The sequence below is a fragment of the Cetorhinus maximus genome, chromosome 17, assembly GCF_964194155.1.
Source record: "Cetorhinus maximus chromosome 17, sCetMax3.hap1.1, whole genome shotgun sequence".
Classification (NCBI taxonomy): Eukaryota; Metazoa; Chordata; class Chondrichthyes; order Lamniformes; family Cetorhinidae; genus Cetorhinus; species Cetorhinus maximus.
The window spans coordinates 95,771,169-95,789,051 of record NC_135895.1 but is presented as its reverse complement, the minus strand read 5'-3'; the positions used below and the strand labels follow the sequence as shown (position 1 = coordinate 95,789,051).

Sequence of the window (17,883 nt, the reverse complement as noted above, 5' to 3'; positions counted from 1 at the left end):
TGTTGGGGGCTGGTTAGCTTAGTTGGTGAGATGGCTAGCATGTATTTCAGAATAACTCAACAGTGCGGGTTTAATTTCTGTTCCAGCCGAGGTAGATTTGTGACCTACCTCGTTGTCCTGCCCCTGAGAGTGGAAGGCAATGGCAAACCACCACTAACAAAAACTGCTAAGAAAATGGTTCCGGATGAAGCATCAGCAGACAGTGAACCAGGGACCAGCAGAACACACATGACATGACATTATCAGTCCTAATACAGAACATTTTACTTTAAGTATACAGAACTAATTTTAGGAATGCCACTGACCACAACAATTGTTTAGCTACATACTGTGTATAAGCGAGTGCTTCAGAGAGGCTTTAACAAACAACATTCTTTTGTCATAAGTCTATGAGTGGAATTTCCCCATCCTGCCCACGGCGGTTTGTGACGGGAGCAGAGAATCCAGCGGCAAGCGAAAGGTCGGAAATCCACTGGCATAAAAACAGTTTGCAATTCTCCCGATGGTGGGTTGGTTATCCCACCGACTAGTGGCGTGAACATTTGTGTTCATTAACATCTAATGAATGCTCATTAAAACAGCGGCTTGTCAGAATCTTGTCACGCCTTCCAATCTTGCGTCAATCTTGCCAGCGGGAAATTACGTCGGCCTCAAACCCGTTTGAAAAGGGGTGGCGTGCACAAGTTGGACCTCAGTTCACTGGTAACTTCGAGGTGAGTGCAACATACGTAGCCTTCCTGCCATAGTGCTGCACTGGTCTTGTTGCGATGAACGCCACATTGCTGGGGCTGTAGGGTTGGTCTGCTCCTACTCTTTGCCTATGTTGTCCTGAAGAACACCACTGTGCTGTGGCATTCTTGCAGACCTCCACTTTCAGAAACTGGCAATTCAACCGAGGGTGGGCTACGAGGCAAGGGTGGGGTTGATGAACACAAGGTGGGCAATGCGGAAGGAAGGCTGTGGAATGGCAGTGAGGGGGAAGGGCAAACATGAGGGGGCCTTTGTGAGGTTGCCCTCTAATTTCTTGTTGCCACAGGAGTCTGCTTAGAAAGAAAGGAGGAAGACCTCCTTGTGATGAAAGCCAATGGCTTCATTAGCACTGTAAAAGGGCTACTCAGAACTCTGTGGCTTCACATCATAGTCGCTGCATCTCAAGACTAACACATAGGAATTTAGAATTTGGAAATGCAGACAATAGTGAAAGAGACAAGTTGTATCCTATATGGCATTCCAGCAATGAAGGCCTGTCACCTTTTTACCAGATTTGACACTCGTAACAAGCCAAAGGACATCCACTCACAGCAGACACATGGGAACACCACCACCTGGAAGTTTCCCTCCAAGTCACTCACTATCCTGACTTGGAAATATATCCCCGTTCCTTCACTGTCACTGGGTCAAAATCCTGGAGCCCTCTCGAACAGTACTATGGGTGTACCTACACCACATGGACTGCAGCACTTCAAGAAGGTAGCTCACTTCCACCTTCTCAAGGGCAATTAGCGATGGGCAATAAATGCTGGCCTAGCCAGTGATGTTCACATCCCATAAATGAATTTAAAAAATGATTGGTTATTAATTTGCATCGGAGATTGGAGCACAGAATTAGGTTAGGCCACTCATCTCAATTAAACGTTAGCATTCCGTGCAGGGCTCAAGAAGTTACATATCTGCGATGCCATCTTTGTCACCTCGATGTGTGTGCTAGTGTCTCAGGGACAAGCCACCATGCAGGTAGGGCAGGAAAAACTATGGACCCTTACAGTTTCCATACTTTTCATCTGAGCTTCACTCTCTTTCCCCTTGAATGACTTCAATGTTTCCTTTCAGATAGAAGGCAAAAGCATATCTGGATCCAGGGCTCAATGCTGCTTTGTCAGGGTCCTAATGCAATGCAGGAGGCGAAGGAGGGAGAGGTGACTCAGTGTGCAGCTCCAGCAGGAGGGACATGGTTAAGTGGAGCCAGAGCATGAACAGGAGGGTCAGGAGGACAGACCCAGACAATCAGACCTAGGGTTTATCGTAGAAGAGTCTCCTGTTTACAAATGAGTGAGAGGCAATACCATGCACTTCTGCACTTGTCCCGAGCTCTGGTACATCACATATGCCACATTCTTCGTGAAGACCTGATGCCACGTGTAGCTGGAGGGTATCCCCTGCCAGTGGCTTTGAAGATGATCGCAACGCTAAATTTCTTTGTCTCTGGTTCTTTCAAAGGATCGACTAAGGATGCCTATGCGGCATCTCTCAGTCTGCATCACATCGATGCATAAAGGAGATCACAGATGCTCTTTACAGGAAGGCCCATCGTTATTTCAGGTTTGTTCTTGATGAAGATAGCCAGGCTGCAAGATTCAACAGCTTTGCCGCCATCTCAGGCTTCGCTAGTGTGCAGCGTGCAATAGTGAACCCATGTGGCTATACAGGCTCCACGGAAGCAGGCCCTAATGTTTATAAACCACAAGGGCTATCATTCCATCAATGTACAACTGATGTTGATCACCGAAAGCACATGCTGCATGCTCATGCACGGTATCCTGGGAGTTGCCATGACTCCTACTTCCTGAGTCACTCACAGGTGCTTGAGATTTTCTGCAGAGATGGCTGCTTGGGGATAAGGGGTACCCGCTGAAATGCTGGCTGACGACATTGGTGCGTCACCCTCAGAGTCCTTCCAAGGAGAGATGCAACGTTGCTTACAGCTCCACGTGCTCCCTTATAGAGCAGACCATAGGGCTTCTGAAGATGCGTTTCAGATGCTTGCACTGCTCAGGTGGCTCACTCCAATACACTCCGGACAAGGTTCCCCACATCATCGCAGTGTGTTATGCCCTTCACAATATGGCTATGCAAAGAGGTGACCCTGTGACAGAGAATGAACTGGAGAAGGATGAAGATCCAGAGGCCCAGGAACCTCAGGAGGCTGCTGAGGGTCAGTATGAGCACAATCACGCCATAGAGGAAGATGTGGGAGATGTGCCCGTGATACATTAATTGCTGACAGGTTCCAGGAAGAGCAGAGTTAAGTGAGGGAATATGGTCATATCTCTCCTAGCCCTCAATGGCATTTCTCAGAGGATGTCCACCCACTTGCAGCGAGAACGAGTCCCGCATTCACACTTGCATGTTCTGGCCTCATGAATCACCAGGCATGATCTTTGCTTTGGTCCGTGGGGCCCTGTGAGTGAGCTGACTCTGGGAACTGAGAGTCCACTGAGGAACAAGTGTGATGCGAGAGAAGATTTGAAGCTTTTGCCACCATCTAATGATGCAAACACTGCTGCGACTGAGGTGTGGATATCCCTAGGGATCTCCTCCTCCTGTGCATGTATTTTCTTCTGCCACTACCACTGAGGAAACAGAAATACCACTAGATTATCAATGCTGATGAGCTGCCCTCACTCAATGGTGTTCCTTGAGGAAGAAGGGTTAGAAACGCTTACATCACACACTTCAAATAAAGATTTAAATACATCGGCCTGACATCACACAAGGGTGCGGAGACTAGTTCAACTGAGGTTAACATCACAGGAATGTGAATCTCACAGTGGGACACCATCACTGATTGGGAGGAAGGTTAAACCTCGAAATAAGAGGATTCCAAAGAACAAAATCACAACACCTTCAGTTGACAGGAACAGTCACATAACCATCACATGTATTCGCAAAAGTGCAATTTCTTTACATGTATAGCACACCTGTGACATAAGCTTTTTCTTAATTTTCCTAACTTTACCACCAAGCCTGGGTGCAGCCCCAATATCCTGCTATGTCCTGATGTCTGTGATGACCGGAGACCTAGAGGGCCCCGGCCTGATAAGGGTCACCTGTTCAGGGGCAGAAGTGCCCTCGGCGGCCTGAGAAGCTGGAGTGGATGAGGTCACAGACAGAGAGGGCTGTAAGTGGCTGCACACCCTTGGATTGTCCTGAGAGGAGGCCCCCCGGGTATCTGGCTGATGCTCATCTTCATGTGGGTGCCTGAGGGTCTCGCCCTGACTCCTGCAGGAGATGGCGCACCTGGAGGGAGGTCAAGGTGCCTTGTCCCATGGTCGCCTACATCTTGATGGTGCCCACCAAGGTCTGTGGCCATGGAGTGCAGGGCCGAGCGCAAATCCGGCAAGACCCACTGGACCAAGGTCTCCATGGTGGTTGCCAGCCTTCCCATGGTGACTGAGGAGCTCGCATGTCAGAGCCACGACATCAGACAGAACGTGGATGGACTCCTCCATAGTTCGCTCTAGTCTGCTGAGTGACTCTCTAGTCTCTGGTGATGTTCTGCCCATTGCATCTCCACCATTGAGTTGGTGGCCTCTTCCAGAGGCTCATCATCTGACTTGGACTGAACGGGTGGCTGGTGTCTAGCAGCCCTCCGAGTGCCTGGGCTGTCCCTGCCTCCGACTGCTTTGGGGACATGTCAGTGAGATGTTCTCCAGAAAGTGAGCCCAAGCCTAATCTACAGCTGTGCCCCACCGACGTGTGTCACTGAGCTGGTGGAGAGTGCATGTGAGTGCTGTGACGGTTCTTCCAGAGCTTCCTCTTCAGGCGTGGTCTTGAGGTTCACAATGGTGCTCGACTTGCTTGGGGGCCTTGATCTGCTAGTGTCTGGAAAATAGAAAATGGAGTTTCAGTTAATGAGCATGAGCTTATAAGACTGCATATGACTCACTGTGATTGTCAGGATTTGATGAAGTAATGGAGCTGTGATCTGTACTAGGTTGCTGGGAGAGGCCAATCTCCCCTTCTCCACACAAGCAATCCCTGTTCTCCCCAGCCAGCTCGGCTGCAGCCTCGTCAAACTCGCTGAGGGCAATGATGTTGGTCGTCCCTCTACCGTTCTGCGATCTCTCACGCCTGTTGTGTGCCAGCTTGGCCTGTATGAAGAAGAAAGAAAGGCATGTGGTGAGAAGCGATGAAGCAGAGGTTGGGTGAGATGCATGTTCTCGGTGTGTGGTGAGGATGGAGTATGAGCAACATGACAGATGGGATGGTGGTGATGTGAATGAGTGTTGATATGTGTCCCCCACTAATGGTTGTATGAGATCCCTGAAGAGAGTAGCTGTTTGCGTGCATGATGCCATGATGAGAGTTTGATATATGAGAGGTTAAAAAGAAAAGCAGCTCAACAATAACAATATAAATGACGGACTGGGTACAGAGGTTTTATTATAAAACTTTGCATAAAATCTTCAATCCAAGTGTAGCAGTATAAACAACCTAATTGAAGGATGACTTACCCTGGTGGAGCGGGTGAGATCATTTATCCTCTTCCTGCACTGGATGACATTTCGGCCGCAGTTTCCAGCAGCGCTGACCTGCTCTGTGATGGCTTCCCAGGCCGGAGAGGTAAGGCTGCTGCACTTCCTGCAGCCAACCCAGGGATACAGGAGTTGACTGTGTGCCTGCACTCCTCTGGTCAAGACCTGGAGGGCCTGATGGGTGAAGTGGGGTATTGCCTTCTTCTTGAGGCTCTCAACCTTCTTTTTCTTGCTGCAAGACATCCCTGCATGTGTCTGCAAGACAGGCGGGCTGGAGAGTGTGAGATTATGTGTTGGACTGGCCTTTAAATATGGCGCCGGGATCTTTGACCCCACCATCCGACGGCGGGCAGACGAATCAGCTCCCAACCCGCCAGGTGATTCGGCCCAATACTTGCTTGTGCATAATTAATGGCCCTCCAAGCGCGGAATTGGGCACGAGTTCCCACCATTCCGGCCAGCGGGCCTCACTTAGTCTCATCAATGGAAAATTCCGCCCTATAGTTTTATTTAAACTTTAGTTTAATTAGGTTGATTATACTGCTACACTTGGATTGAAGATTTTATGCGAAGTTTTATAATAAAACCTCTGTACCCAGTCCGTCATTTATATTGTTATTGTTAAGCTGATTTTATTTTTAACCTCTGGTTAAGGGTCCTGTTTCCTTCTTTCCTACTTCCATTATTCACCAGTTATACAAAAATCTACCCCACATTTCAATTTTCTCTTCAAACACAAAAAAACGAAATTCTAGCTAACTCCAAATATATATCCCTTCAAAAATAAAATTCCTAGCATAAAAAATATTTAAAAGCTTCAATAATTCAGAAAATTAAATCCATAAATATACATATAAATTTACCTATCACATCTTCTAATTATTCCAACAGCTTTTGTCTGCATGGCTTAAGGTGGAGGGGTAGCACTGTTAATCAAAGAGGGCATTGGTGCAATAGTTAGAGATGACCTTGGTTCAGGAGATCAGGATGTAGAATCAGTTTGGGTGGAGATGAAGAATATTAGGGGGTAAAAGTCATTAGTGAGAGTGGTCTACAGGCCCCCTAACAGTGGCCACAGTGTAGGAGAAAATCCAAGAGAAAATATTGTGTGCTTGTGATAAAAGGATGGCAATAATCATGGTTGATTTTAATCTACAACATAAACTGGAAAAATCAGATTGGCAGTAGTAGCCTGGATGAGGAGTTCTTAGAATGCTTTCGAGGTAGTTTCTTAGACCAACATTGTCCTGGAACCAACCAGAGGGTAGATTATATTAGATTTGGTATTGTGAGGCAGCTTTAATTAATGACCTCAGGGAAAAGGAACCCCCTCGGTAGCAGTGACCACAATATGATTGAATTTTACATGCAGTTTGAAAGGGAGAAGAGTGGATCTAAGACTAGTATCTTAAACTTAAATAAGGGCAGGTTGAAAGCTGAGCTAGCTGAAGTGAACTGGGAAACTAGGCTAGAGGATAGATCAATGGAGAAGCAGTGGCAGACGTTTAAGGGGATATTTCAGAGTATTCAGAAGAAGTACATACCTACTATAAAGAAAAATTCTAAGGGGAGGACCCACCATCTGTAGTTAACTAAAGATTTTAAGGAAAGCATCAAACTTAAGGAAAAAGCATACAACTCCGCAAAGATGAGTGGCAGGACAGCTGATTGGACAGAATATAAAGAACGGCAGAGAATAACTAAAAGGTTAATCAGGAGAAAGAAATTAGATTATGAGAGGAAGCTAGCTAGAAATGTAAAAAACAGATAGCAAGAGTTTTTACAGGTATTTAAAAAGGACAAGAGTAAGTAAAGTGAGTGTTGGGAGTTAATAGTAAATAATAAGGAAATGGCGGAAGAAATGAACAAATATTTTGCTTCTCTGTTCACTATAGAGAATACAAAAAACATTCCAGTAATAGCTGCAAATCAGATGAACAGGAAAAAGAAACTTGGTGAAATTGAAATCACTGGGGAAATGGTACTGAGCAAATTGATGGAGCTGTGGGCTGGCAAGTCTCTGGGTCCCGATGGACTACATCCTAGGGTCTTAAAAGAGGTGGCTAATGAGGAGCTGATGTGCTGGTGTTAATTTTCCAAAATTTGCTAGATTCTGGAAAGTTCCAGCAAATTGGAAAGTAGCACATATAACCCCTCTATTCAGGAAGGGCAGGAGGCAGAAAACAGGAAACTATAGGCCAGTTAGCTTGACGTCTGTTGTGGGGAAGTTATTAGAATCAATCATTTAGGAGGTTATAGCTGGGCACTTAGAAGAGCTCAAGGCAATAAGGAAGAGTGAGCATGGTTTTGTGAAAGGAAAATCATGTTTAGCTAATGTATTGGAGTTTTTTGAAGGAGTAACATGCGCAGTGGATAAAGGGGAGCCTGTAGACATACTGTACTTGGATTTCCATAAGGCATTTGGTAAGGTGCCACAAAGATTATTACAGAAAATAAAAGCGCATGGTGTAGTGGGTAACATATTAACATGGATAGAAGATTGGCTGGCTGGCAGAAAGCAGAGAGTATGCATAAATGGGTCTTTTTTTGATTGGCAGGATGTGACGAGTGGAGTCCCACAGGGGTCTGTACTGTGGCCTCAACATTTCACGATTTACATCAATGACTTAGATGAGAGGAGTGACGACATGGTAGCTAAATTTGCAGATGACACAAAGATAGGTAGGAAAGTATGCTGTGAAGAGGACATGGGGAGTTGCAGATGGATATAGATAGGTTGAGTGAGTAAGCAAAGATCTGGCAAATGGAGTTTAACGTGAGAAAATGTGAAGTTGTTCACTTTGGCAGGAAGAACAAAAAAGAAGAATATTACTTAAATGGAGAACGGCTGCATAATTCTGAAGTGCAGAGGGATCCAGGTGTTCTAGTACATGAGTCACAAAAAGTTAGTATGCAGGTACAGCAAGTATTTAAGGCTAATGGAATGCTATCCTTTATTACGAGAGTGATTGAACATAAAAGTAAGGATGTTATGCTTCAGTTTTACAGGGCATTGGTGAGACCACGCCTCAAATACTGTGTTTTGGTCTCCTTATTTAAAGAAGGATGTAAATGTATCGGAGGCGGTTCAAAGGAGGTTTACTAGATTGATACCTGGAATGAGTGGGATGTCTTATGAGGAAAGGTTGGACAGACTGGGCTTGTTTCCACTGGAGTTTAGAAGAGTGAGGGGTGATTTGATTGAAGTATACAAGATCCTGAATGGCCTTGACAAGGTGGACATCGAAAGGATGTTTCCTCTTGTGGGTGAGTCCAGAACTAGAGGGCACTATTTTAAAATTTGGGGTCACCCTTTTAGGACAGAGATGAGGAGAATTTTTTTCTCTGAGGGTTGTGCGACTTTGGAATTCTCTGCCTCAGGAGTTGGTGGAGGCAGAGTCATGGAATAAAGAACAAAGAAAAGTACAGCACAGGAACAGGCCCTTCGGCCCTCCAAGCCTGCGCCGATCATATTGCCTGTCAAACTGAAACATTTTGCACTTCCGGGGTCCGTATCCCTCTATTCCCATCCTATTCATGTATTTGTCAAGCTGCCTCTTAAACACTACTATCGTACCTGCTTCCACCACCTCCTCTGGCAGCGAATTCCAGACACTCACTACACTCTGCATAAAAAACTTGCCCCGCACATCTCCTCTAAAGTTTTCTCCTCTCACCTTAAATCTATATCCCCTAGTAATTGACTCTTCCACCCTGGGAAAAAGCTTCTGACTATCTGCTCTGTCCATGCCACTCATAATTTTGTAAACTTCAATCAAGTCGCTCTAGTGAGAACAATCCGAGTTTCTCCAACCTCTCCTCATAGCTAATAACCTCCAGACCAGGCAGCATCCTGGTAAACCTCCTCTGCACCCTCTCCAATGCCTCCATATCCTTCTGGTAATGTGGCGACCAGAATTGCACGCAATATTCCAAGTGTGGCCTAACCAAGGTTCTATACAGCTGCAGCATGACTTCCCGGCTTTTATACTCAATACCCCTGCCGATGAAGGCAAGCATGCCATATGCCTTCCTGACTACCTTATCCACCTGCATTGCCACTTTATGACCTGTGGACCTGTACACCCAGACCACTCTGCAAGTCGATACACTTAAGGGTTCTGCCATTTACTGTATAATTCCTACTTGTATTAGACCTTCCAAAATGCATTACTTCGCATTTGTCCTGATTAAACTCCATCTGCCATTTCTCCACCCAAGTCTCCAACCGATCTATATCCCATTGTATCCTTTGACAATCCTCTTCACTATCTGCTACTCCTCCAACCTTAGTGTTGTCTGCAAACTTACTAATTAGCCCAGTTACATTTAATAAATAATATTTTTAAGGCAGAGGTAGATTGATTCTCAGGTTATCGGGGTTAGATGGGAATGTGGAAATTGAAACACAAGAAGATCAGCCATGATCTTATTGAATGGCGGAGCAGGCTCGAGGGGCCGAATGGTCTACTCCTGATCCTATTTCTTATGTTCCCTGTCAGGACTCATGACCATCACTGATGCTCTGTACATCTTCTCCTGATTGGTTATAGTGATCTAACCAAGATTTGTCTGAACAGCTAATGCTTGATTCAAGCAATAAGTGCGAAGAATGGCCATGTCCCCAGCTATTTGTTTCTTAGGTCATGGGAGTTGGTAAATTATAAAAATAATTAAAGTTTTGAGCTAAGGTTGTGAGCATATTGCTGCTTTTACTTTCTTTTTGACAGTATGGTTGAGAAAAAGAGACTGAGAGCATAACAAGATAACAAGTACGCCAGAAGTACGATTTACAGCAATTAAAATATAGCAGTTTTAAGAGGGTGACTGACATCTATGCAATTGTTAGCCAGCATGAATTGGCTTCCTCAGGAAAATTAGGGAGCCAGAAATCAAATGCATTATTCTGTGTTCCATGGCTTGGGCAGAAAGAAAATATTAACTCAAAATCTAGTAGCAAAATCATTAAATAAATAGACATTAGTTTCATCATGAGTGTTAAAATACTCTGTTACCTTGTAAATGATTTTACCATTGAGCACCACATATAGTCTTTCTGGCATAGCTGCATACTTGGCACTAGTCACATTATCCATAGTGTCCACTACCACTGGACAGGGTGGTTCCTCATTTAGCAATAGCCTTGCTGCGTCGAAACGATCACTTAACGTTTGATGCTGTTTGATATCAACGTTGTTTTCAAAAGCCCAGCCATCTGGAATGGATAGCAACAAAATTAAGCAACTATTGAAAAGATTGCACCACACCCACGTTATTTTGCAATAGATGATATAGAAAACAGTGATTTCTCAACTTGGGAATGAGTAGAACTAATCAAACTTGACAGAAACCAAAACACTCCAAACTTTATTTATTTATGTAAAGAAGAAAGCATAACAGGTGACATTTAATCTGATAGGAAACTTAGGTAAAGGGCCTAAATGCATTCTACTGGATACTACCAGGATTGGTAGACACAGGAGAGAGTAAACAAGGGACCAATGGTGGGGGGGCACCAAGCTTTGTTTTATATTTCTTCCCATGCTAATGGACATGAACTCTCACCAGGATACAGTTCCTGGAATAGCAGCCGCACTTGAAACACCCTGTCCAAGTGACCATTATCTGTTTATGAGCCATGACAAGATATGCCTACAGGCTGGTTGACTGTGGAGGATATTAAGCTGAAAATATTACAGCTGTACCCAATGTTGTCTTCAGCTGTTTCCATGCACAGGCACTTTTGTAAAGGAGTCACTGCAAACTAATCAGGAGAGGGAAGCACTGTAATTCAGGGGTGTTTCAGATAATTACAGTTCCCATACTATTGCTCCAGCTGAGATCAGCTAGACCCACTCCTTGAATTTGAAAGCTTAGTACAATTACAATTAGTAGTGGTCAATGCAACGAGCTTTTATTTCTACACTGAGAAGGAAGAATTTCACTGAAATGATAGACAAAGGATGAAATCCCTTCCTGTTACATCCCCTAGTTTTCTCCCTCCTCAAGACAAATACTTGTGGAGTGCATGCTTTCATAGCTGGTAGCTGTCCTCTGGCACAGTGCCTATGTAACATTCCTTCATAACTGCCTAAACGGCAAGTATTCTTGAGGTATTCGCCCATGATACTCATCTAACATCAAAACACATTTGCAATTTCCAACTTGGTTCATTGGCTAGTGATTAGTAGGGGAATCCTACAGGATTTATTTCCTTAGCTAACTGACTAGCATGAACCAGCTTCAGCTGGGATCAGCTAGCCAGCAGTCTGGAGAAGTAACCTAGGACCTACCCGGAATATATACACTCAGTATATTGAGCAAAGCATCTGCCATCTAGCCTTCAGTTAAAAATGGAAGATACAGTTTTAAAACAGTTCAATGAAGATTAGCAAACTCAAAAAGTTATTTTTTGCTGGGAATATATTTGTACCTGTGGCATGAGCCTCCTGAATGTAGATAATGAGGAAATCGGCTACAGGGATAAACTCCTTGACAAGCTGCTTGAACTCAGCAAACTTGAAAAGAAATGGGGGTCAGGAGCAGCTTCCAAAATTCAACACCAGTGGTCTATTATCTAGAAAGAAAAAAATGTCAATCTATGAGTGTTGATATATAGGACAGAGAGAGTTAAAGTCAGCCTAGCAACAAGATGAAAATAAAGCTGTCAGCTAGTGTGTTCAAGATTGTAGCAACAGAAAAGTTGCTGAGGTATGCTGAACAGAGAGATAATATGAGTGTGGAGAAGAATGTACTGAGGTTTACTCAGGGTTATGCAATAGATTAACAATGTGCAGTGAAATGACCAATCCAGAGAGAGAAGGAAAAAAATTCCAGTTTACTGGGAAAAATAATGAATAAGTATAAGCATTTTCTTTTTTCTTAACTTATGCTCCAACTGCTCTGCTTGTATATTACCATTATTCTTTACCTCAACATAAAAAGTTAGTTTTAAGAAATAATTGTAGAATAAGGAATGTTTGTAATCACCAGTTGACTTTATTATGAGTCAAGTGACAATGCTGTATAACAATGAGAGTTAGAGCAGTCTACATGCAACTCTTAAACATACATTACCTACCACACCAAATCCTGTAAGCTGTACACAATGAAAATAATGCATAAGATACTGTAACTAAATAATAAAAGGGATCTTTTTCCTCTACTTTTTATTTGAGGACTTTTGTCAATGTGAATTACAATATTTGGCACAGGGACCATAGGGGAAGATGAGATTTTTTTCTTCTGCAGCGTTGTCTTGATTGGGAAGGCATTGTCTGAAAGGGTAGATTCATTAGTAATTCTTCAAAGGAAATTGATATATATTTGAAACTGTATAGGGAAAGAGCAGGGGAGTATGATTAATTGGACAGCTCTTTCAAAGAGTTAATACAAAGATGTGGCCAAATATCTTCCTTCAGCGCTGTATGATTCTATGAACACAAAAGCATATATGTCCAAAACATAGCTAAAAAACTAAAACAGTAACTTCGCCATAATGAAACAAACTATGGCTGAACAAAATGTATAGCTTTATATTAGTTATCTTGACGAACAAGTACATGCCATACAGATCTGGCATATTCTGTTGGGCAAGGCTTTTTACCACAATGCGTTTACCCAGGGGGAGCCTTCTGCCATATGTTAACTGTCCTACTGGGCATGTGGGAGCGACACTCCCTCTCCCTTGCAGGTAAGAACCTGGTCATCAGATGCAAGGTGCTCCTAGTGTTGCCGTAGGCCTGGCCCATACCACACTCTTCACGAGTCGTCTGCCATTTTACCTGAATACTGAAAATGGACCATGTCTGCAAGGACACATTGTACAGATCTCTAGATAAAGGGGGGGGGGCGGGAAATACCTAATGTCACCTGTATCATGATGGCCACTTTTGTGTGCGGCTGATCAAGCTGTGTAAACATTTCAGGTAAATGACATTTCATTAGAACACATGATAAATGTCATCGATCTGAAATATTAACTCTGTTTTTCTTCACAGATGCTGCCTGCTCTGCTGAGTATTTACAGTACTTTTTTGTTTTTATTTCCAGTTTCCATTTTCTGCAGTATTTTGCTTTTGTACACAACCAGAGGGTTTTCCACAGATTTCAGACCCTCATTGTACTGTGGTAGGAGGGTCTTAGAGAGTGGCTTTTCCCCATTGTGGCTTTGCAGTAGCTGTCCCAAGCTTTAGTATGGTCCCTCAGGACATAATCCTGGACCTTGGAACATGCCAATCTGCAAAACTCGGTCGTTGATAGCTCTTTGCACTGGAAGACCAACAAGTTTCAGGCAGTCCAAAGAGCATCTTTCACCAAGTTGATGGTCCTCCAGCCACAGTTGATGTTGATCCCGGATTGCGTCCCTCAGAACTGCCCTTACAGCACAGAGCTACTCAGGATGGATGTCAACAAAATCTGCTGCATATTTTTCCAGACCTAATTTTCAAAGGCACTTTCCAGGAGATGGACGACTGTCTCTTCCCCACTGCAGCCACTTCGAGGGCAATGTGCAGATGGGATGAGATGCCAGGTTTGCAGGAAGTATCTGACCAGGGAGAGCTCTTCTTCTCATCAGCCAAGCTATGCCCTGGTGTCTGTTTCAAAGTTTTGACGATGAGGCATTCTGCTAAATGACTTTGACAGTCTGCTCAGGGAACCATCCGAAAGGATCCACCATCTCCTTTTCCTGCAGGGCCTCGAGGACATTACATGCAGAACACTGCTTAATGGACTTGTGGTCAAAAGTGTTTTGCTGCATAAACTTTTCCATGAGTGACAGGTAGTGCGGTACTGAAAAACTGAATGGAGTGTTCTGTGGCAATGTGGCCAGACCCATCCTTCACAACACCGGGAACAGGTAGAACCTCAGCACGTGGTGACACTTAGTGTTTGTGTGCCTAGGTCTATGCACAGCTTGATGCAGCCCTACACAAAGGTGGCCACCAGAGTAAGGGTGATGTTAAGTACAATACCCCCACCCATCCAGTATTGTACACTTGATTGCATTTCCCCAGCGTTGAGTAGTCTGTTGAAGTGCCTCACCCTGTTTGTGGGCATATTTGTCTGAATTACATTACTGAAAATTACATTACACAAAACTGAATTTGTTCACCTTAATCTTAAATATAAGATCGTTAAGTATACTCAAATAAAAAAAAGTACTGGAAAAACACAGCAGGCGTGGGAGCATCTGTGGAAAGAGAAACAGAGTTAACGTTTCAAGACCAATATGACTCTTCTTTGGAACAGGCTGTATATGTCCGGCTAATTCAGTATAGATTTATCCCAGCACGTTTTCGGATTCATTCCCATAATCATACTATGCTTTTACCATCCAGTTACATTTTAAAACTACAGATTACACAGAATAGGTTAAATGCATTTGGTGGAAGTCCAAAAACCTTGAGCATGTTACTGTTGTCAGGAGAGTTCCTACTGTTATCACGTACCTTTAACGCTAAGGTTTACTATTTAAGGATGGTCGAGTTGTACTACTAGGTGTTAGAGTTAATCTGCAGACAACTCTATCTTGGGTGGAAACATTAAGTTTATTTACAACATACTCAGCAGCTACATGTGTGTTTTCAACTCCAGCTCTATCTCTACACAGTTCTGATGAAGAGTCATACGGACTCGAAACGTTAACTCTGTCTTCCTCTCCACAGATGCTGTCGGAACTGCTGAGTTTATCCAGCTATTTTTGTTTTTGTTTCTGTCTCTACGCTGACTGCTGAGGCAGCCTGCACTACTCTCCTACTGGTTACTATAACATTTACTACAGTTATGTCTGATTAAAACATACCTTTCACAAAATCGAGTACTTTATGTTCTTTATTCTCCAAATCAATGACCCGTGTATTGGGAGCAGACAAACCCTTAAAAGCTTCATCTCCACAATTCATTAGTAGGTGACGAGCCGCGACCTTCACAAAACGGAAAGTGAAGAATGTTGGTCCCCAGTCTTCATATTTGAACTTTGGGTTTTGCGACATGGTGGTTTTCAACCCCATTTTTAACACGAACCTCTTCACAGTTTCAGGAAAGAAGAGGAGCATAACTTTGCCTATTAATGTCTGCACGCAAAGATAGAGCACCAGGGTCAGGGTCTCCACGTAAACAGCCCATTTCCCCATCTGCACAGCTGATTCCTCACTCCGCTCCGCCCCGCTCTGTCTGCAATAAACACACAGGCTTCGCCTTTCAATCCGCGGGGACTGAACCGACATCACTTCCGCGGGAGCTCATTGGGCGGAAGAGTTGGGGGTGGGATCCCAAATATTAAAGAGGTGAAAAACTGAAATCCAGTTGACGCAGAGAAAGGGAAATGCATCGAGTGGGATTCCGGATATAACTGAAGTGAGTAAAACTGCAGCAGAGTCCAGAGGAAAGAAAATAGTTGTGTTATCAACCTCCACACCGCCGTCAGACCCAGACCCAGACCCAGACCTTAACCGCATCAGGAACTTGTGGGATCCAGGAGTGTGGCCCAGCCGGGGGAGAGAGGGATCCAGCAGGGGTGGCCCGGGAGAGAGGGATCCAGTAGGGGTGGCCCGGGAGAGAGGGATCCAGCGGGGGTGGCCCGGGAGAGAGGGATCCAGTAGGGATGGCCCGGCCGGGAGAGAGAGGGATCCAGCAGGGGTGGCCCGGGAGAGAGGGATCCAGTAGGGGTGGCCCGGGAGAGAGGGATCCAGCAGGGGTGGCCCGGGAGAGAGGGATCCAGCGGGGGTGGCCCGGGAGAGAGGGATCCAGTAGGGATGGCCCGGCCGGGAGAGAGAGGGATCCAGTAGGGGTGGCCCGGGAGAGAGGGATCCAGTAGGGGTGGCCCGGGAGAGAGGGATCCAGCGGGGGTGGCCCGGCCGGGGGAGAGGGATCCAGCGGGGTGACCTGGCCCGGCCGGGGGAGAGAGGGATCCAGCGGTGTGGCCCGGCCGGGGGAGAGGGATCCAGCGGGGGTGGCCCGGCCGGGGGAGAGGGATCCAGCGGTGTGGCCCGGCCGGGGGAGAGAGGGATCCAGCGGTGTGGCCCGGCCGGGGGAGAGAGGGATCCAGCGGGGGTGGCCCGGCCGGGGGAGAGAGGGATCCAGCGGGGGTGGCCCGGGGGAGAGAGAGATCCAGCAGGGTGACCTGGCCCGGCTGGGGGGGGTCAGACGGACGGTTTATCCCTCGGCCTATTGGAGGCTGCTGGGGGTGACAATCCTGTAGCTCCGGGATCCGGGCGGATGTAAACACAGGCCCCTGCCCCGCGGGTGAGGAGAGGCCTAGGCCTGGGCCTGTCTCCATGCCAACGCGGCGGAATTTGATCCGTTCCATGGTAATAAGGGTGGTGGGGGGGAGGTGTCACCATGGTAACCACCCTCTGCACTCACTCCCCGCAACCCCCCCGTACCCCCTGAAGCTGCCCCCGCGGCACCGCCCCGGCCCCGGTTTGGCGATTAATAATTCCCCAGGATAGGGTCAAGTCTGTCAAAAGGCACATTGACTCTCAGCTCATCCCCGTGTAGATGATAATGTGAAAACCACTGGACCCGGTGAGGAAGAGGGTTGGGATCCTACAATGGTGCAAAAAAAGGTTATTTTCTATTGCATTGGCTGTGGATTTACCATCTCCCCTGCCTGTGCTCCTTGCCTCAAGTAGTTTAGCAAATAACCTTCCAATCAAGCCTCCTTGGCATTCATGATTGCAGATTGTTAAATGGTATGTTCTCTCATGGAAGACCAGTGCAGTCTCAGCACAGTAACACCACCAGAAGCAGCCACACGAATTTCCCCACAAACGATCTTGACCACACGAAGTTAACTGGTTTTACTGGTTGAGGTTTCATTTGCCAAAGATTTTTCTGTCACAAGAATCTAGGCAATGCTTTGAGACCCTACAATCATTCTGCCACTGCTGTAGCACAAGCCAGGGTGAATGCTTTCAAAAGGAAAATTATTCAATTTAGATTGGACAGATTCTGTTGGCTTCTTATATTGAATGATATTTTTGCCAATTTTCTTTGCTCTCATGAGGGCATTGACTCCTTTGCCAGGGTACCATTCCACTGGTGCCACTTGCACTCATTACTGATCCAAGTGGTCGCTCCTCATATGTGATCCTGGATGGTAGCTGTTGGCAGTGAAGGCGTCACAGCTGAGTTGTATGTCCTTATCCACTATCTCACACATGTAGTTCTAGCAAGAGTCACTGGTTTAAGGATCAGAGGTGGGAACTCTGGCATTTGCCTTTCCCCGCACTAGCTTTTTTTTTGTAAAAATATACTTTATTCATAAAATATCTTCAATCACATTCAAAACCATTTCAAAAACAACATTACAAGGGTACAATCCAGGTTAAACTTTTACAAAATGTATCACCAGGTGCATCAGTACAAACAATATTACAATCATTTACAGCCTTTCTGTACAGCCCGAGGAGTCAATTGTAGCACCCCTCTGCTGCCCAACTGAAATTGGTTAACTTAACATTGCCCAGGGTTAGAACCAGTGACTTTTTGATCAGTGTAGTTGAGCCTTAATCATCACTGGGGGAGCCAATCCTGAAAATTATTTTCACATATTGTGTTGCATGTGTAACAATAGTACAAGAGTGCTTAATCTAATATGTTATCAGGATATTAGCAATGTAAT

At 45.3% G+C, this 17,883-nt stretch overlaps 1 protein-coding gene across 3 annotated transcripts in view; it reads right to left on the bottom strand.

Moving 5' to 3' along the window:
* Positions 1–15,427, bottom strand: part of dio1 (iodothyronine deiodinase 1) — a 30,903-nt gene extending 15,476 nt beyond the window's left edge. For 2 of the 3 annotated variants that reach the window (XM_078561637.1, XM_078561636.1), the window contains exons 1-3: positions 15,061–15,427; positions 11,689–11,832; positions 10,271–10,470 (exon numbers count right to left, since the gene is read on the bottom strand). In XM_078561637.1, coding sequence (XP_078417763.1) covers positions 10,271–10,470; positions 11,689–11,832; positions 15,061–15,391 — 675 coding nt within the window. In that variant the 5' untranslated portion in view covers positions 15,392–15,427. The remainder of the gene's footprint in view (positions 1–10,270; positions 10,471–11,688; positions 11,833–15,060) is intronic. The other variant, XM_078561638.1, reaches the window with a different exon arrangement.
* Between the last annotated feature and the right edge of the window lie 2,456 nt (positions 15,428–17,883).